The 21588-nt window shown below is 39.7% G+C and overlaps 2 protein-coding genes across 3 annotated transcripts in view; both read right to left on the bottom strand.

Annotated features, from left to right (window-relative positions):
- Nucleotides 1–6660: 6660 nt before the first annotated feature.
- Nucleotides 6661–10879, bottom strand: LOC147817993 (uncharacterized). Its single transcript, XM_087179118.1, has 2 exons — nucleotides 10619–10879; nucleotides 6661–7629 (listed from the first exon to the last, which is right to left on the bottom strand). Exons 1-2 carry the CDS (start codon nucleotides 10877–10879, stop codon nucleotides 7048–7050), a joined length of 843 nt encoding a protein of 280 aa, XP_087035244.1. The 3' UTR covers nucleotides 6661–7047.
- Nucleotides 10880–12145: 1266 nt separating this feature from the next.
- Nucleotides 12146–21588, bottom strand: part of tpcn2 (two pore segment channel 2) — a 45031-nt gene continuing 35588 nt past the window's right edge. Inside the window, exons 14-25 of one of the 2 annotated variants that reach the window (XM_087179102.1) lie at nucleotides 21489–21536; nucleotides 21124–21183; nucleotides 20897–21025; nucleotides 18209–18258; nucleotides 17946–18045; nucleotides 16995–17066; nucleotides 16650–16723; nucleotides 15746–15851; nucleotides 14908–14990; nucleotides 14747–14828; nucleotides 14477–14568; nucleotides 12146–14396 (exon numbers count right to left, since the gene is read on the bottom strand). In XM_087179102.1, the coding sequence (XP_087035228.1) occupies nucleotides 14318–14396; nucleotides 14477–14568; nucleotides 14747–14828; nucleotides 14908–14990; nucleotides 15746–15851; nucleotides 16650–16723; nucleotides 16995–17066; nucleotides 17946–18045; nucleotides 18209–18258; nucleotides 20897–21025; nucleotides 21124–21183; nucleotides 21489–21536 (975 nt within the window). In that variant the 3' untranslated portion in view covers nucleotides 12146–14317. Of the gene's footprint in view, nucleotides 14397–14476; nucleotides 14569–14746; nucleotides 14829–14907; nucleotides 14991–15745; nucleotides 15852–16649; nucleotides 16724–16994; nucleotides 17067–17945; nucleotides 18046–18208; nucleotides 18259–20896; nucleotides 21026–21123; nucleotides 21184–21416; nucleotides 21537–21588 lie in introns of both variants that reach the window. The other variant, XM_023425545.2, reaches the window with a different exon arrangement.

The following is a 21588-nucleotide window of genomic DNA, read 5'->3' as shown; positions in this document are numbered from 1 at the left end:
TTTCCTGTCTATTTGAGTAGCATTCATGAAGAATATGATGGATTTCATGTTTACATGTCATAAAGTTATCAGCTACACCTTAGAATGCGATACTGTTGAAAAGCGCTTTTAAGCGTCAGGATCTGCTCTAAGTCCTCGTCAGAAGCTGTCTCTGTGTCTGAGAACTGAGTTTTTCTCAATCGTTGTCCTGTCTTTACAGAACACTTCAGGATAGGTTTTCCTGTCTATTTGAGTAGCATTCATGAAGAATATGATGGATTTCATGTTTACATGTCATAAAGTTATCAGTTACACCTGAAAATGCAATACTCATTGCATTTTAGCGCTCATTGCATTTACTCATTGCATTTTCGCTCTGTTAAGCGTCAGGATCGGCTCTAATTCCTCTTTAGAAGCTGTCTCTGTGTCTGAGAACTGAGTTTTTCTCAATCGTTGTCCTGTCTTTACAGAACACTTCAGGATAGGTTTTCACATCTATTTGAGTAGCATTCATGAAGAATATGATGGATTTCATGTTTACATGTCAGTTACACCTGAGAATGCAATACTGTTCAATATCGTTGTTTTAACGCTTCCAGCGCCTAGATCGGCTCTTTCCCTCGTTAAAGCTGTCTCTGTGTCTCCAAAATCTCAGCATTCACATTTAGTGGAGTTTATACACAGAACACTTCAGGATAAGTTTTCCTGTGTACTTGAGTAGCATTCATGAAGAATATGATGGATTTCATGTTTACAATGTTTTATTCTTTTTTTGAATTTAAATAAATGGTTATAACTAATTTAAAGGGTATCTGGTGTAATGTCTCCTTTTTTTATTCTAATACACAACCATTCAACTAAATCCCTTGTATTAGTTTCATTAGTCATTCATTCTGCTCCAGTCCTAATAATTGGTCCAATTTCATAACGAGCCTCATAATTGAAGTTCCAACATTTGAAGTGAGTGTTACAAAACTCGAATCTCAAATCAAGTTGTGCTCATCATCATTTCATCGTCACATTCCATGCACAGAGCTGTCAACTGGAATTATAGGCTCTTGAAAATAAAATTCATTTTATCAGCATTCAGAGCATGAGAGACTCTGCAGAGAGATGAACTGATGAACACTAAAGGCATACTGTGATCTTAATATGAAGAGGAGACAAATATACACCAGACTGTATATCATGTCTGTATTGGAGTGATAATGTTGTTTATGTAGAGTGTAAATCACTGAGGTGTACCTTGGAGTCCCCAATGGCAAAAGGGGCCTCTGATGGTACATTTTTCCAATGAGAAGGAGGGGACATCTGCATGATGGCATTTAAGGGACATTTAGTCTGCATGTGGGGCGTTAAGTGGACATCTAGTCTGTAAGTGAGGTGGCTGTCATATAAATGGTGAGGTGACGTCAGTAATGGCGACCTTAGCACTGCCCTCTCAACGACCTGCGTTGAAGACCTCTTTGCAAAGTTGAGGTCACCACCCACGCTGCAATAACACATGTTATTTTGAGTAAATCCTAAACATTTCTAATACAAGTCCAGTATGGGATGTTCAATAAAGCACAACCAGTTTTCATTCATAATTTGGACTGTAAGTGCATTCACCGGGTTGGAGTTACATTCAGTAACTGCAATGTTTTAACACAAGTCTGGGACTTCAAGCAAGCAAACAAGCAATTTATTTATTCACATTTTACCATAGGGGCATTCACAGAACCACAATTACTCTTAGTAACTGCTTTTTTCAACTCTGGGTCTTAGAAGCAAACAAACACACAGTCATATTGTGTTGTCACTCAGACCACAGGGTATTCATAAAGCCAATGTTCAACACAGCTTTTTTTCAACACAGGTCTGCTTAAGGACTCCAAACAAGCAGTTCAAACACTTTATTCTTTCCAAGTTCAACAAAATGGTGTATTTTCACCCTTTTTGGGACACAAATGCTGTGTCAATGTATCACATGGGGCAGAGATAACTTCTTTACTGTAAAGCTAAAAGTTAAATCTAGCCACACTCAGGGTGGGTTAACAACAATTTGAACACACTGTTGGGTCTGAGCTCTGCCTCATGAGCAGGACACCATAAATGTTGGACCTTTGGTTGTCTTTCAATTTATTGGGTATCATACATTAAGAAAATTTTAATATTAAAATATTAAGATTAAATAATAACTTTAAAATGAATTAAAATCCTTGGGGGACCAGCTTAAACTAATTGGCAAAATAGCCAATATTGGTTCAGTCTCAAATTATTACTATTAATCTGGAACTCTGATTAACAATTAACTTAATAACTATAACCAAATTACCATATCGACAGTAAGTAAAGGTTGAAGGATTGGAGTTTTACTGAGTAGAGGTTGGCAATATTCAAACTTGTGCAAAATTAAACACACCAGTAGTTACACTCAAAGACATTTATTTTAAATGGAACAGAGTAAAAACACAATGTCTAATCTAGTATGTACAGATGTGTGTATGTATATATGTGTGTGTATGGGGGTGTGTCTGTGGGGACACACACAAAGGCAAGATGGCTGATTCAAAATGGTTGCTGTGACCACATGACCTGAGCAAAGAAGACTACACAAGATGGCCGTAAACAAAGAAACTACTACTAATGGAGGCCGAGACCACCTGGTATGTGGGGGAGAGGTGTTAAGTTTCTTTGCTAGCCTATCTCATGTAATCTAAAGGTACCAGGTTAAGGGGGGAGTTTAGCTGCATGAGGGTTGTAGCTATACATAACAACAACAAAACATAAACCAACATGTTGAGGAAGAAAATACACATCCTGTAATGTAAACTGGCTGGCACCTAGAAATAACCCTATACCTTCTGTCTCCCTCTTCCCTCTTACATCACCAACGCTTCATTGTCTTAACAACAGCTTACCTGTGCATATGTTGATTCAGTTTAGGGGCCCTGTCTGCCCTATCCATACATATGCTGATCCAGCCCAAGACCCCCTCCCACCCCCTTGCTACACTACAAGACCTCTGATAAACATTACCTTTTGTTATAACTTCCTTTCCTGTCTGACCAAATGTCTGTAACCCCAGGTATATGTAAATACAGTTGTCCATCCTTTGTCTTTCACTGTATAACTGTCCCCCTGCCCTACACTCGGGGTCAGTCTACTGCCTCAGACCCGCTCTGTGTCAGCTGGCTCACCGTATCCTGGGGTACCATTAAACTTACTTCTCCACAGCAAACTTCAAACTAAGGACTTGAGTGAATTTTCTTCAACAATGTACATTAACAAAAGTTTAGACTTCTGCTGCTTAGCTGTGCTATGCTAGGTGAGGTTAGACCCAGTCAGTTAACATTACCCAGACATTGAATAGCTTCATTGATTAATGTGATCAATCTTGTGCTATATCAGACCGAAGGGGAGATGGCTTGATATAGACAGAACAGCTTTTACTTGTGTGTCTGCAGTATATACAGATCAACATACATGAGTTGCTAGAGCACCTCCTATTGGACTACAACACAATACATGACAGCTTCCTCTTTTTTTTCTTTTTTTTTTCTTTCCTCTTCTTTCTTTTTAGAGGGGGAGGACAGGACAAAAAAGGGCAAAGCTCTCAAATGAAGTCGGGGCAATGTTAGTTGACCATAGGTTGACATTAAGAGAGGCTGGACAGAGGGTCCAGCCCAACATGAGCTGATTTACTCACTCATTCACTGCATATTTCAGGATTCCACCAATGTGTCCATCATTTCTTGGTCACGCTGTTCACAGAGCCATTGTAGATGCTGTCCTCCATTGCCATGCCAACCTTGGTCAATACAACAAAGACCACATTCTGATATTTTTGGACAGACTGCTCAACATTGTGATACTGGTGGACCGTGTGGACGATGCACAGCAGCACAGATATGTGACAGGACTTCCCTCCACCAGGAAGCCAACAAACTCACTGGACAACAACAACACTGGAATGCACCTCTTTGTTTTCTTACAAGGACTGGGCAATGGTAACTGACTGGGCCTAACCTGACCTTGCACAGCACAACCAAGCAGCAGTAATGTTTGTTTAGATTGTGGTTAATCACAGTTAATTGGGTACTTGTATGTTCACACACCTCCTAGAACCTGCATGCAGCTTACCTGCTCCCTCTACCCGGTACCTTCAGACTACATGAGCTAGGCAAACCAGGTGGTCTCAGGGGCCATTTTGAGTAGTTCTTCTGTTTACCACTATCTTTCTTAAGGCCATGTGGTCACAGCGATCATTTTGAATTGGCAATCTGCCCCCAAGGACTTTATTTCATTTTAAAGTTATTATTTAATATCAATATTTTAAATATTCATATTTTCTTAATTTGTGATAGCCAATACAGTTATAAACAACCTAAGGTCCAACATACTGTGTCCCAATGGACCCAATATCAATATGACTAAAATATTGGCTGTATGACAGATAGTCCTAGTGCGATAAAAGAAACTATGTTACATAGGTAGCAGCAAAGTCCAATAGTAGCAGGGTCAAAGTGGATTCATTGAATAAGCGTGTGTGCAGCAGAGGTGATCTGTGCATGAAGTCTCCTCAGGGAGGACAACAATGAATTACTTCATTGATTAATGTTATCAATCTCATATCAGAAGCCATGACTCTCTACTTCAAAAGAACACAACAGGACAACAACTGGGTGTAAATAAAGAAGTTTATTAACTAAACTACTATCAACAGAGTAAATGAAAGGTTTAATAATCATAAAGATGAAAATAATAATGAAATGAGCCGTGTGATGAGTTGTGCAATGGTAGGAGAGAATATGTTTAGGCTGTACACTATTGCTATACAGCTAATGATCACTATGTCTACGAATGATATTTGATGATAAAATATTGTTATATTATATCTCCTGGAGGCCATGTCCTGATATGACGGTGATGGATTCTGCCGGTGTCTCAGCGGTTCAGCTCTGGTGGAGTTTGCCAGGAGACTTTCTGTCTCGGGCACTCTTGATTTCTGGTAGGCTTATCTTCAGGCAGTCATAGTCAGATGTGTTATCTGCTGGCGTTTCTTGCGGGTCTATGCAAAATGAAATCTAAAGTACTTAACTTTGGCTGGATAGTTTAGAGAAGACTGGCGTTGACCAGGTGACTCTTAAATCTGTCAAAAAGCTTCAAAAGGGAAAACTTGATAATATTAAAAAAGCTACAAAATTACTCTGAGGCACTTCTGATGTTTTGGTTCATTTGGTCTTGACTGGCTTATAAATTTGAAAAGATTGCACGTGTAGACAAAAAGGATGTTACTTGGCGCACGTGGCAAAGGAAGAATAAAGGACGCAGACAAACGATAAAGTTAAAAAATAGCTAAAAGCCTATGGCTAAGAGCCACGGGTTTTTGTGGCTAGGAGCTTAAAGCTAAAGGCTACAGAGCTAACAGACCCGGGCTGTTGGTAATAGCCTGGACTACTGAGCAATGTGTGAATTGATCACAACTGTTTTATCCCCTGGGGGATTAAAGCTGATGCATGTTTCAGGGGCATCGCCTGTCTCCTGTTTTTCAACTTGGAGAGGAGAGTAATTTTCTATGGAACTTTTGAATTATTCCATTCTAGAGTTTACCTATAAACTCACACATCTGTCTTCAACATAAAACCTTAAATGAAATAACATATAAACCTAATAGTGTGAGCCAGGAATAACACAAGTGTGGATTAATCATACTACAAGTGGTTAACTGATCAAACAACATATTAAACATTTCCTAAAGCTAATAGTCTATGAGTGTGAATTACACAGCAGTTCTTTGGGAATGACATATTACATAGAAACATCTCATGAGATACAGAACAGTTCGATATTTAATTATATATTCTTCCTCAGATTTATGTCTATGAAGAGTGTTCTGCTGGTCACTACTTAGGATTGGAATGGTTGTAGTTTATGACTCTTGTCTAAAGAAGGACAGAAGACGGGAGGTTGGTGTGTATGTGTATGTGTGTGTATGTGTGTGTGTGTGTATTCATGCATGGCACAGAGAGGCCAGGATTCACACCTTTGTGAAAATTAGTCCTTTTGGTGTTACTTTTCTGTATAGAAAACAAACAAATATCAATAGACAGTCTTGTTGTTACAAAATGGTTTGCCTTTTGTCCATTGGTTGATCCTCTGCAACTGACCTTTTGACCCATGGTCGGGTTCTATGTCTCTCTGACATGCTAACAGCATGGTCTGTTTGTGAGAGAAGGGTCCTTTGTCTCTGTTTTTCCTATCAATATGATAGTTTGAAGAATAACAAAGTGCCAATTTTGGGTCCGTAACTCTGCATGTCCTTACAATGAACTTCTTTAATGGCTTGTGACTGATGGCAGGCCAGGTATGTACGCTACATGGAGCAGACCTTGACCGTACTCTGCAGACGGTTTCTGTTCTCAGGCGTGGAAAGAGTACCAAAAAAATCTACTCAAGTAAAAGTACTGTTACCTTGATAAAATTTTACTTAAGTTAAAGTAAAAGTACTGTTGTAAAATATCTACTCAAGTAAAAGTAAAACTTAATTTAAGCTCATTTAAAATGAACTCAGAGTACAAGTTACTTAGTTACTTCTTTTGGGTAAGTGTGTGTGTGTGGGGGGGTGTCAAGGGTTATAATCTCTTCCCATGCAATAAAAAATTACAAAATCATAAACAAAGCTCAAACTCACTTTTATTTAAGAAAACACAGATTACTGGTTGCACTGACACACCTGGCTGTCGCATACTTAGGTGTACAGATATACACATATCAAAAACCTGTACAAATAATGTAAATCCAAATTTGACAAAATACTCATGCCTTGATTCATGCCTGAGCTTTCATTCACATCTCACTATAACAGAAAATCAACAGGGCTGTCTTTAGACATAAAAGCAGCACAAGATTATCCCACATATGAAAATAAATGTTAACAAAACTCAGCTGATGTGAAAGTGTCTTTTCACTGTTAACCAACAGAAACATCTGCAACAATCCTCAGTTGAACCTCAAGTCTATGGCTCAAAGATCTCTGGATGAACCATCCAAAGTGAAAGTAAATGCTTCAGTTCTTCATTTTAATTACTCAATGAACTTACTATTTAGTTTGAGCAGGAGCTGGTTTTCAAAGTTAGTTGAGTTCATTCTAGCCCGGTTTGCAGTGAACAGCAGTCCAGCACAGCTGAAGAGACGCTCACAAGCAGCAGAAGCAGGCAGGCCAGTGTTGAGTTTGAGAGAGAGCTTTTTGATGAAAGGAAAAGAGTTTAGTAGGTCTATTTTGTCTGAGACACAGGCAAAGAACCCATCTAGCTCACTTGTGCCTTTTGACTTTTTGGGCTTCGGTGAGGAGAAGAAATCGTCCTCGTCTGATGAGTGGCCGACATGCTCTATCTCATCCTCTGTCATGTGCTCAATGTGATGCTTCACATAGGCCAAACCTGTGATGAAAATCATACCTGCTTCTATGATGTTTGCATTCTCAGTCCAAGTGGTCTTGAATTTTGGCAGAAGAATCGCTGCAGCTATCAGTTCAGGGTCTTCCATCATCCCAACAAAGCGCTTCTGGACACCAACCTGAATGGCTCTGATTAGTGGTGGATACACCTTGCAGGATACTTCCAGTGGTCCGAGTTTTGCTTTTAACTGGAAGATCACTGGCAGCAGCTACTACTGATAATATTGATACTTTTGGTTATTTTGATTATATGAAAGTCCACTCATGCTCTATTCAGACTGTATGCTTAATGTGTGTGTATTTATGTACTATTCACCTTCTGTGTTTCATGGAAAAATATGAAATTGAAAATTTAATGGAGAATGTGTGGAAGAGTCATTATTTTAAACTTTGAATAGTGAGTATATAATGTATTTTTTCAGGAGCACTCACATTTTCACCTTGAATTTCTCACAGACATTTCCGATGGCACCCTCTCCCTTGTCTTATATGATTTGAATGATCCTCTCCACAGCCATGTATGTGGAGTTCCACCGTGTTTGATTTGGCCGTATGAACTGGAGGTTGCATTCTTCTTCCACAGTTTCTGCAGCCATGTGTGACCGACCTGTTTTGTTCCACAGTCCTTGGCATTTCCCAAAGGCTGCACGTGATAGCCGTTTGTATGTATCATTCTGTTCTTCTGCCTTGGCAGCATCTGTGGTGGCAACTAAATTTAACAGGTGACACGCACACCTTTGATGAGGAGGCAGTTGGTATTCAAGACCGTTGTTTTCTTCCAGGATGCTGAATGTGTCTTGATGGGTGACTTTGGGCTCTTCTTCAGAAGAGTCTGACTCTGCTTCTGTGGATGGGCTCTGCTTCCCAAACATTCTGAATGCTTTGATAAAATTTGACCCACTGTTTGTTGTGGTTCTTACCACTTTTCCCCTTAACCCGTACTGACAGTGAATGTCATCAAGGGCACCTGCAAGCAGATCGAACATATGGGACCCCCTCAACCTCTGGCACGCAAGTGCAGCAGATCTTCTCTCAAAGGTTTCCTCATCTATCCAATGACAGGTGACCCCGATGAAACTTCTCTGGTGTGCCATCCAACAATCGGTGGTAGTTGCGACATAACTAACTCGACTGAGGTGTGACATCACAGCCTTCTTCATTTGAGTGGAAGCTGCCTGTATTCTGGCCCTGAGAAATAACCTTGCATTGAGGATTCAGTGTTGATACAAGTTCTTTAAAAAAGCAGGTTGTTCAACCACAGCAAATGGATGAAGGCCTTCACAAATGAAGTTAATCAGAACCTTGTCAACTTTTGCTTGTGGCACACGTTTGGTTCCACCAACTGCCACCAAGTCAGACATTTTTGTGTGCTTGCTTTGGGTTTTTTCTGGTTTCCGTGCTGACACGAGGTCAGTGTAGACCTTCATCTTTGATGGATGTTTCCTCTGTGAACAAAAACAAACATCATCATACAATGTTTACCATGTTTTCATTAAATATAGTTACAATATTTTTTATATTAACAGATTAATTCATATTTTTCAAAGTTTAATGTAGAATGAGTAGACTATATCATGGATGGTTCACTCACTCCTGATTACTGTATGAATAACATTCACCAATATAATGGCTAGAAGATTTTTTACTATCCAAAAATCCTGAATAGCTTTTTGGTTATAATAGTCTCATAACGATAAAGCTATTCATGATTAATTTTCAAATTCCAAACACAGCCTATTACAACATTTTTTTCACCATGTAATTCAGTTTTATAAAAACATTCTGATTATGGTCACTTTTAAAATGTAATATTTTCCCACTTTTTAACCCTCTAAGTGCCAGTGTTTTTGTGGCTTTCTCCTTGTCTGTCTTTAGCAGTGGCGATTGCTCTAAGACTGCAAGGGAAGCTCAGCTTCCCCTAAAATGTCAACAAAATAAGTGGTCAAATATGTGCTGTTGTGTGAACATTTCATTGACTAAATATGCGCTAGAACACGTTCATCTTTTGTTCAGAATCAGCTCCTTATCACAGGTAACCGACACGACTTCTTCTCATTCATCCCCGCAGCGCCACAGAGCTTTACACAGTGTAGACGCCGAGCAGTGTAGACTCCTGACTTCAATGGGGAAGCAAAGAGTGGGTTGTTCCACTGCAGCGAAACTAGACGGTCATTGGATAAATGCTGGGCTTTGTCCCGCACCCATCGGACGCTCAGCGTCTCTGGGGGTCTATGGGACAGTGGGCTGGCCCGGACGCTCGGCTTCTGCATGATGATTGGATGATCTGTCTGAGGCTGAGTCCCTTTTTGATTGACAGCGAAATGAGCGAATTAGCGATCTTGAAGTATTAGCATCCACCGGAGCAGTTTTCAAGTGGTTCATTCCGTTGTTCGGAGTTGATCTGGAGACGTTACTGATCCTCAGCGACTTTGTCTTTGTTAAAAACGACTAGCGTTGTGTTTGGCGACTCTCTGCGAATTTACATTTAAATAAACGGACACATTTTATGATGTAGGCCGAAAATGAGCTTCCCCTCATTATAAGACCAGCAGCCGCCACTGGTCTTTAGCCTCTTTGGCATATTTATTTGAGACAAAACAACCTCACATGTTGTCCTCAAAAATGCAGCGATGAACTCTGAACTTAATGACGCAGCATAAACCCCTGTTCTATAAACTTGCGCCACACTGTGGTGAACACAAAATACTGCACCTCAGTAAACAGCAGTACAATCACAATCACTGAGTACACATTAAAAGATTGTCTCTTTACACAAACCTGTGTGGCGTGCAGTGATGGCATATAATCCGATCACACAGTCTATGGTTGTGATGGTTACTTCACTTGTGATCTTTGCTCGCACACTGTGCGCCAAAATCATTTTCCCTGTTCCACATTGATTTTTTTTTTTTTGACGCAAATGCGAGTGAAATGCTCGCACCGTAGAGACCTGATAATACAAGCAATTTTCAACACATATCATAGCAATATTAGCATAATTTTGTGTGAAATTAAGGAGTCCATTCAACTCCAACTTTATTTATAGAGCACATATCCACCAAGTTAGCTAACGTTAGCTAGCACTAACTGGCTGCTAACACTGATGTTAGCATGCCACGGTTGAGTAAAGTTATTGATTGTATGGATACATGATTAATTGCATGTAACATTATTTAGCTTCAAGTGCGGTTATCTTACCTGTACATGCTTGCGCGAGTTGGAAGAAGAGTTTTTGTAGGTTGATAGCTGCCTCTCTTTCGGCATACAAAGCTTACTTCGCATAATGACATTGTTGTCATTCGCGGACTTGAACTCAAAGAAGTCCTTTAAGTATGGCCAGGGATTGGCCTCACGTTCTCCTTGCGTGTCTCTGAGTTCCAAATTCGACCCCCCTCCGTCGTTACAATCGTGCTTGTCGTCTCTATCCCCAGACTCGTTTCCATCATCGGTCTCCACCATCTTTATGCTTCTGTGCCACCAACGTCTGTTAACCTGGCGCCGCAGTTGTCCAGAGCCAATCAGATGGACAGTTTCTGGCTGGCACTCAGACGCAGTGCAAGTTCATCTTTTTTTTTTTTTTTTACTTTGTAACGGAAGCTATTTCAAACGTAACGAATTACAATTACTTCAAACAATATGTACTTAAGTAAAAGTAAAATTACTGATTTTTAAAATTACTCAAAAAAGTACAATTACACAAAAAAACTACTTGGTTACAGTAACGAGAGTAAATGTAACTAGTTACTTTCCACCCCTGTCTGTTCTGGAGGCTGATGGAGTGAACTAGTAGACCCCGAAGGAGGTGAGGTTCCTTTCTCTGTGTTAGAGGCAAATTTCAGCAGGTTTTCAAAGATTGTGCCCAGGTATTTATACTCCTCAACTGTCTCCACAGGCTGTCTCCACAGGCTTCCCATGAATCGTGCTAGTGACTGCTGCAGCCAGTTCCCTCTGTTTGTTGGAGAATAGTCTTTCTTACGTTCAGTTCCAGGCATTATCGCACCACTCCACAAACACACAAGGAGCTGAGCAGTAGTGCTGTGAGGAATGTGAAAGCAGGAACAGAAGAACTGTGTCATCAGCGTACTTGACCAGAAGAGAAGAAGGGAAGTCTGCAAACAGGAGTCTGCTTCTAATGTTGGGGAGTTCCAGATGCTTATGCATGGTGTTGCGTCATTATCACAAACTGGAGAGGGTCCATCTGTGAGTTTGTTGCCATCATAATGTGGTTTTTGATGATCCCCTCCATTGCTCTCATTACAGAGGAGGTGAGAGCCACAGGCCATAGAGACTGAGGTCACTCAAGACCTTGATGGTGCCCTTTTTAGGAATGTGGAGTGTTTCCACAGCTGGGGGACTGTGCCGTTGGCCAAGGAGCTCTGGAACAGCATCTGAAACTTGCATTTTGGGTCCATAACTCTGCTCTCTACAATAAACTTCTTTACTTCTTCTTTACTTGGGACTGATGCCAGATCACTACAAAAGTAAGGTTTCAAGACTAAAAGCTCTTTAATTTGCCATGCCATGGTTTCACATATAACCAATGCGTGCAACTATGAAGGTATTTTTGGTCCAAAACAACTTGTGAGACCTTTGACTGTGGAATTAGTGACTATTTTATACAATTTCTAATTCCACTGTCACAAACACTCAGTTGTTTTGTATAAAATTGTATCTTGTTGTACTGAAGCTTCTCTTCATAAAAATCAATAAAATCACAAATAAGACTTTGAATTTTTACAAAATGTTTATTTAAAATTTGAACCATTTTTTAATACAAACAGTTCACAACATGCAGACTTAAATACAATCTGTAACTCCAGTTACTGTCAAATATTACTATATTGCATTTTCACTTTAATATACATCTTCTTTGTATAAAAATTGTGTCCCCAAATAAAATACATTTGAACTGTATTTATAAAAACACCAAGGCACACGAAGAGAAGAATCTCCATTCAAACAACACACGTCAGTCACTGACAGTGAGTTTGTCCCTTTTTACCCTTTGAGTTCTCAAGACACCAGCATTATGGCAGATTCACGATGTGTGAGTGTGCAACCTCCGGCCTCTGCAGATAATCAGAACACAGATAGTCCCAGAGTATATTCATCTGAAGCTCCTCTAACATAGTCTCACGTGACTACCTACATGTTCTCTCCAGGACCTCCTTTGGAACAACTGCATCCACACATTTTACAAACACAGATTAAAAATCCTGAAATAAATCCAGGATAACAGTTTTAGCCCCAGTATCTACAACAAATGAGCAAAACAAGAAATAAATAAATAACACCCAGGCCCCTCTTTGACATTTTTGCTAACATGGTTTGGGCTCCAGTCATATCAACTGAGGAAACTGAGCTGACACTGGTGTTAGTGAAGCAGTGAACCCCTTGCTTCAAAACTGAGAGGAAACAGGCCACATGGCAAGCTGCTCCTGTCACACCTGCTGCTGCTCACCCACTCTAACCTCATAATGGAGATCAACAGAAGAAGCTGTAGAGGGAATAGCAGTAATATGACAAGCTGAACTAATATCAAAACCTATTTACTAAACTTGAGTGGATCGAGTCCAGGTAATGGGTTTTCCTCTGCTGTTGAAGAGGCATTCAGGGTACTCAGTAAAGGACACCTTGCTGTGCTTCCTGTGGTTGCATGACCACACAGCTGTGTCCACATTATTGTAAAAACCTGCGAGTGCTTCTCCTCCATTACTGTGTATGTCATGACAGTCCATCCCTCATTTGCACCATTCGCCATGCAAAGCTGCACTATGGCAAAGTATCTGTGCTGGCCTTTGACCTGAGCTTCACTGACCTTTGTGAGCCTGTAGCTCTTGTGTGTATTTGTATTTTGCAAATTTCACTCCCCAGTCCCTCCAGGAATTTTGCTCAGAGCAAGAGCCCTGTTTCTCCAATAATGTCAACACAGCTTTGGCTACAACCATCTCCAATGTAGTTACAAGGACAGCTTTGCTCAAGGAAGGTTGAGCACAGCTGCTGCCGTCTTCTGTGCTGTCATTATCTTCCAGCTCCCTGTTGTTCTCCAGGAGAAAACACCCCTTCCTGTCAGGGATGGTCCATTGCATGGAAAGACTTAAACATGTTGTAGTTTGATTGAGAAAGGAGAAAGAGGTCATTCGGAGCTGGTAAGGTGAACATCTGAGTTTACCTCAGAATTTTATGGCCTGCATCCAGTCAAACGTTAAATCTGCTCTGTCTTTGTAAACAAGCACCACGTAGGTTACTCTCATTTCACAGCAGCAGGACTCACACTCTTTGCTAACACATGTACCAGACTGTGATGAGACAATATACCTGGATTTAACAACTGTAATGCAAAATCCAATATTTCAATTAATTAAGCTCCTCATATTTAATCAATTAGTGAGAAAGACTGCTCTAGATCCTCTTCTCAACATTAGATACTAAATCGCTGCCGCAGTTTGTCAAACAAAAGCATAAAGTAAATTACATTTGTAAAAGCAGATTTTCTCTGTGTGCTGATGTCACAGTTTGATTAATTTCCAGTGCAGTTATTGCAGAAACATACATAGGTGCTGTATAGCAATTCACTGTGGAGCTGGCACATAACTTTTGGTTCTTTAACTTCACCCACTCATGTTCATCTCAGCCAGTGATACGACACCTGCCTCCAGAGCCCACACCAACAAGAAATCTTTGTGTAACTGAAACTGCAGCATGCAGTGGTTTTACTCATGAATAACCAATAATAAAAACTTGTGCTATTGGTTTCAATAAATGAAAATAACACAGATTAAAATAAATTATAAATTCTCTCACACAGTAGACTGATTTACTAGCAGTGTCTCTGTTGTAGGCAGGTGCTGTGTGTGTGTGTGTGTGTGTGTGTTTATGTTTTTGTTTGTGTGTGGGTCACCAGTGTAGGTGTAAGTGTGGGTGTTGATGTAGTTGACAGAGTAACTCTTCCTCTGTTGGCTCCTGGATTTGCTCCCTGCATAGAAACGATGGGACAGGCAGTGAGCTGTGGCTTCACAGCTTCAGAGATTTACAACAGCAGCAGCATTAACGTACTTGAACATGAGCTGGACCGAGGTCTCATATCTGATCCTCTCCACATCTGTCACAGAGCAGCTGTGACTGCGGTCCCACCTGTAGATGAAGTTCTATTAGAGAACAAGGAACACAGACTTGGGTTAGTGTTACTCCTGTGTTTTAACTGCATCAATTGATTAATTAATTGTTGTAAACAAGAATTGCATTTCCATGGTTACTTGTAGTTGGAGCGATGTTTGTAGTGTTTAAATAAATTAATGTATGCATGTGTTGTCTCAGTGAACTGACCTCTAGGATGAGCGCCACAAAAAGGTTGACCCACATGACAGAGGATGTGAGCCACCAACACACAAAGTAGATCTTAGCCCACCTGGGAAAAATATGATGTCCTTATCATCATCATCATCATCATCACCAGCACTGATACTTGTAAAATGTGTTTGTCTTACTCGGTGGTGTATCTGCTGTATGCATCCATGAAGGCCTGCCAGTTGTTGACTATCATGACATCATACAGCAAAATGATGGAGGCCTGATGGGGGGGTGGGGGGTGGTAATATAATTGACAGTGATAGTCATTGTAGGGCATGCTAGTTAGAACTTTGTCCGACTTTCACCAGCGCTTTCACCATGTCACATGACATTAAAACCTTGTGCGAGCAAGATGTATTTATTGTAAGAACTTCAGATCCTCTTTTATGTTTCTCTCTGACAAAGGGGATACATTTTATATGATCTCCTCCTTCTGGCAGCTCATTTTTTACATATACATTTTACGAAAATTATAGTTTTCATTTCCAGCAGAAGTTTGTTACTGTAAAAGAAGTCATGTTATTGTAGGACATATTTTTACATTTGATTTCTTTTTCTTCCTCCTGGCAACATGGTGGCCTTTGTTTTTCATTCTCATCCATACAGGAATGTAATATACTGTATGACATCCCTATGACATGTCCCTATATCAAGAGTGACATTGCCATAGATGTTACCTAAAAGTGGATATATTATTATCACATATACACATCCTCTGGATATATTAAGATATAAGTGTATAAATATATGAAATACCCATAGTTTTTATTATTTGTATATGTACATATATTAAAAATATCTCTATGATGATTTTTTTGTTGCATATAGGTTAAGGATATATATTCAATTTATATATGCAAGTTAATTAAAACAACATACATATATTCATTTTATTTGCTTATATATGGTTTCTTTTTTACTAATTTCTTTTTCATTTCAATGTCTCTCAAACACAACGATGTTGTTGTTACTCACAGCAAAATCATCAAAATTATTTGGCCAGTACTGGAGCTGTTCATATGTACCACATTCCATGGTGAGGTTAGAGGTGATGTTCTCCATGGAGGTGTTGGAAAGCACACTGGGAGACACACACACACACACACACACACACACACACACACACACACACACACACACACACACACACACGCGCACGCACACACAGTATACACATATTAGCACACACACACACACACACACACACACAGTATACACATATTAGCACATACACATAATCAGAGATCACTGAACCAGACACTAAATAACCAAGTTTGTCCCAGTGCTTTGAAGAGTACTCCATTCATTTGACATCGTGTTCCTTTATGAATTTCCCCTGGGGGGATAGATAAAGAATCTATCTATCTATCTATCTATCTATCTATCTATCTATCTATCTATCTATCTATCTATCTATCTATCTATCTATCTATCTATTTTTAACAGTGTTGGACTCATGATTGATAGTTAAAAAAAAAAAAAAAGATCAATGGAGCAGAACCAGGGATGTTCCAGAACCAGCTCAACCCCTCAGTGTTTGGTGGGGGAATGGGGTTGATTCTAATGTATCCTACGTTCATTTGTGAAACTTAGCTTATATATGAAGAACCTACAACACTGTGTTGTTTCTAACTGACCTCATCCCATCAGTCTGACACCAGCTGTCTGTGAAACTTTAACAAGCCTTAAACAGATGTTAACCTTTACCTTTTAATGAAAGCAAGTTTAATGACTGTTATAACTGATAAAAGATGTGAGTGAAATTTGTATTTTGGTGAAATGTATAAAACAAAACAAACTTTTTTATTTCACACTGACTGAAACCCTGCTAAATCTGATCTGTACAGAGATGATGATCATGTTTTTCCTCACTTCATACCTGATCTCTGGAGGAGGTTTAATAGCTCCTTCAAACAGCCAGATCCCAAACACAGCAAACACATAGTACACCACCTGTTCAGAGAGCATCAAGAAAACACACACTGGCTCCTTATCGAGTAAACTATTGTCAGGTGAAAACCATCTATGTCCAGTAGGTAGAAAACAGAAGACTGGATAATACATTTTCACAGAGAGTTTGGAAAAGGTTCTAGGAGCCAGAGAAGGTAAATGGGGTCAATCAATCAAGTGCATGGATTTATTCAACTTGTTATGGTTTTCACAGTGATAGGTATCATATGTTTAAAGCATATCAGCTGGTTGATCGAATGCTGATGTCACTTACCACCAGGATCCCTGCAAAGGCTCTGAGGTTTTTTACCAGGTCAAGCAGAGTGCTCGCAACCAGAGCCATGAGCTGGAGAACAAGACAATGAGAGACAAAAAGGGATATGAGGGACACATACGTGAGTTCATGATGAGGCTGGAGAAGACTGCATGTCTGAGCTGATGTAAACAGGACGTGTGATGTTGCCATGGAGTCCATGAATATTATAAAATAAATTCTGTTAAGTATATAATGAAGCAATAATTTGTGAAATAATTCATGAAATTATTTAAAAATCAATTATGTAATTGTATTTAATAATTTTCATAATACCTAAATTCTATATTCAGTTTATAACTGCATTGAATATTATTTAAAAGATTTTTAATTCCCTTTTGTCAAAAGTATTGTTATGGTGTTTTTCTAAATGATACATTTGTTTCATGAAATTATTCGTCACAGTCATGTCGTTGCCATCTTGATTTTCGAACAATCACATGACCCTCTGGTTCTCATGACAGCAAGCTCAACAGCTGCTCCACATTTAACAAGTTAGCTCCTGTTAGCCATAGTTAAAAAATCCCTAAATGATTTCACAAATTACAATTTTTTTTTCCAGTAATTGATTTATTTCTTAATTATTTTTTTCTAATGTTTAACTATTTAACAATTTAATTACTTTGAGACTATATATCTGAGCGGCGCTTCAATCACTGGATCACTGTTGATAAATGAAGATTAGATTAGATTATGACATGACCGGAAGTTATGATTTTATCCTTGGGGGGAATCAAGTTATGCTATAAGAACAGTGAATGTTATGTTGTACATGTCAGCTTTTTACTGGAAAGAATATATTCGAAGTGTAATCACCAACATTTTGATTAGTAACTGTTATTTAATTTTTTCTCAGTAACTGTTTGTGGTTAACTGTTGAGTTGATTTCAGAATTTCTGTTCTGGTGTGTACCTTGATGTCTGGGATGATTCGCAGGAAGCGGAAGACAATCAGCATGTTGACCAAGCGAACCATCTCCCACAGAGACATGACCCCATGAGAGGACGGGTCCCTACACACACACACACACACACACACACACACACACACACACACACACACACACACACACACACACACACATTCATTCAAAATAATTAAATGATCAAGTTAGAGATACAAACTACAGCTGAAAATACAAACATTAATTTTAAAACTAAGAAATAAAAACTCACCAGTGAGAGTATGGAAGTCTGTATGTGGCATAAATAGTGATCTGCAGGGCCTAATGGGGGAAAATAAAGACATGAGATCAATGTTGAAACCTAAAGTGATCAATGGTGATGGATCAATATTAACAAGATGTAAGAGGTTTTAAAAATAATCAGTTAAGTTATTAAATAATTCCATCATTGTTCTCTTTAATACTCAAATATAAACCTAAAAGCATGTTTGGTCCCATCAGCCCTGTGTTTGCACCTCGTCTTCAGAGGTGCAGAATACACAACTAACCTCTGTTGACTTGACTGCTGTTGGGACTCACTACATTCATGGTGGTGGAGAACACATGTTTCTTTGCTTCCAAAGAAAATAGAACTCACTTTCCCACTGTTCACACCTTGGGACAACCCTCCTCCAGGGACCTCACGGACCAGTCAGTGTTGGCCAGAGTGTGACATGTGACCCCCAGACTGTAACATTCTCCCTCACTCAGCTTTTCAACACAGAGTGCACAAGTTAACTTCAGCTCCAGTGGCTATGACACAAAGTCTGCCAGCTGATTTCCCAAGTAACAGGAGTCACAGCAGAGTTAGTGTGAAACTAACTAACTAGCTAACTCTGTGAGAAGAACAAAGGAGAATTCAGTGGTCTCCTTGACAACGCAGAGACCACACAGCCAGACAGCACTTCAGTCCACCAGGAAGCCACCCAACTCAACAACACTGGAAAGGACCTCTTTGCTTTTATCCAAGGACTGGGTAACGTTAACTGACTGGGTCTAACCTCACCTAGCACAGAACAGCTAAGCAGCAGAACTCTTAACCTGGGTTAATGTACATGTTGGTTAATGTTTTGTTGTTGTAATGTTTGCTTAGGTTGTGGTTAGTCACACAGTTAATTGAGTACTTGTATGTTCACACACATACCTGTAGTACATCTCAGTTCTAGAACCTGCATGCAGCTAACCTTCCACCTCTAACCGGTTACCTTTAGATTACATGAGTTACACACACACAGGTGGCCTCAGCGGCCATTTCAAGTAGTTTCTTTGTTTACCACTATCTTGTGTAGTCTTCTTTGTTCAGGCCATGTGGTCACAGCGACCATTTTGAATCAGCCATCTTGCCCCGATAACCCCCCCCCCCCACACACACACACACACACACGCACAAACACACACACAGCCCCTTACCCTATCCTCAACCATCACAACCAAGGGCAACACAAACTACTGGTGTGTTTAATGTTGCACAATGGTGGGTATTGCCAACATCTACTCAGTAGAATTCCAATCCTTCAATTTGGATATAGTTATTAAGTTAATTATTAATCAGAGTTCTCTATGAATAGTAATACTGAATCTGAAACTGAATCAACATTGGCTATCTTCCCGAGGACTTCAATTCATTTTAAAGTTATCATTTAATTTTTTTTTTTTTTTATAATAATATGTATGATAGCCAATAAATTGATAAACAACCGAAGGTCCAACATATGGTGTCCCACTCATGAGACAGAGCATAGACCCAACACTGCTCCTGTTGTTTTTCTGCATGTGTTTGAGGCAGATTATGTCACATTTGCACCTGAAAAATTGGCACCAGAGCTGTTATAAACATGGACATATAATACTGATGGGGAATCACATACATCAAGACAGAGTCGAAACTAAAGTGTACCACAGTAGACTGTTCACTGTGATGAAAAAGAGCATTAGAAAAAGTACTGATAATAGTACAGTCACAGTACAGGATCGTTAACAGTACTGTTACAATACCGAATCCATAAGCAGTATCAGTGAAAGTAGTAGTAACATTAAAATCTTGACGATACACATCCCCATTTCAGGGTGAACTCTCAGTTTGTGTCATTTTGTTTGCACAGAGGAGACATGATACATTTAGAGAGGACACACAACTGTTGACAGTCAGCACAGATACAAGTTTCACATGAAGCAGAAGGAACTATACAAAGTGTCAAAAGAGCCTCAGTGTATCAGCTTTGTGAAAATACACAAACCAGTGCCAACAGGCAACTGAAACAATTTTTAAAAAGAAGTATAATATCAATACACTACCTATTACTTTGTAACAGAAAACAGACACAGGAAGTTTTTTTATAAAAGTAAACAAAACTTAACCGTAGTGAACTTTGTAAATTACATCTGCAGCACCACTTGATGTCATGTCAGCCAAATAATTTTACAACATGAAAACTTCACAGTTCAGAAGTATCACTACTTTGTAAATGTTTTGAGAAGAATCCTGACCAGACCAAGACCAAACATTTTCTTTCACCAGATCCAGATTATTGTCTGGATCAGATCTCAACACCATAAACATGTCTGAATTTTTACATCAAGATCGAAACATGATCTTGCAAAGAGAGTTCTCTTGTGCTTCATTCAAAATTCTGCAGCTCAGGTATGAACCAGAACCAGTTTTAGCTTCCTGGTACATCTAGAATTGATTTTAAGGTCAACCTCCTTATATACAAACCACCAAGTTGAACTTCTAGCTCCCCAATTAACTATAGACCTCCAAGAACACTGAGATCGTCTTCTGCTGCTTTTCTGAAGGTTGGGTGACAGGGCTCAGGAGTGGTGGAATGAAACACATATTTAAGTTTTTCTAAATATGGCCTTTAGTATATATTATACTAAATATTAAAATGACAAGAGTGGGTGGGCAGAGAAACATTACCAAGAGCAGGATGGTGAGGAAGCCGTCAAAGATGTTGTTCCTGTAGGAGAGATACCCTCTCCAGCCGAAGGCAAAGATCTTCACACACATTTCAAACAGGTAGAAGAGGATGAAGCACAGGTTGATGATCTGACAGGTGGACAGGGGAAGAGCGAAATCAGTCACCACACTGATCAGGACCATGGACCTCCAGAAGACTCCAGAGGACCTCTGATGTGTCAGCTCACCTCTAAGATGTAGTTATCTCGCTCTGCTGTGGACTTCTCAGAGTTCAATACCAGGATGGTCTGAAACACACACAGGTTACCTTACAATATGCTGCCAGCTTGGTCAGTGTGTGTGTGTGTGTGTGAGTGTGAGTGTGTGTGTGTGTGTGTGTACTTCTATTTTTGTGAGGACCAGTTAGAGTTTTAGACTGGTGAGTTCAAAGGCTGTTTGATGGTTAAGACTTGGTTTTATGGTTCACATTAGAATTAGTTGAAGGTCAGTGTGTGTGTGTATGTGTGAGAGTGCAACTTACACATATGCAGATGACATTGGCCAGTGCAACTGCATTGCCAAATATAGTGAGATAGTAGTGACTGAAGATCACCTGAAGTCTCTGCAGGATCAGAGAGTTGTACTGAGGCAAGGGAGGGTGCTGGGAGGAACACAAACACACACGCGCGCGCGCGCGCGCACACACACACCTG

Source organism: Seriola lalandi, unplaced genomic scaffold (genome assembly GCF_002814215.2).
Source record: "Seriola lalandi dorsalis isolate HSWRI2012SDOR001 ecotype SW California unplaced genomic scaffold, Sedor1 jcf7180002054784, whole genome shotgun sequence".
In the NCBI taxonomy this organism is placed as follows: Eukaryota; Metazoa; Chordata; class Actinopteri; order Carangiformes; family Carangidae; genus Seriola; species Seriola lalandi.
Note: the sequence above shows the minus strand (reverse complement) of the source record. Positions and strands in the feature narration are given on the sequence as shown.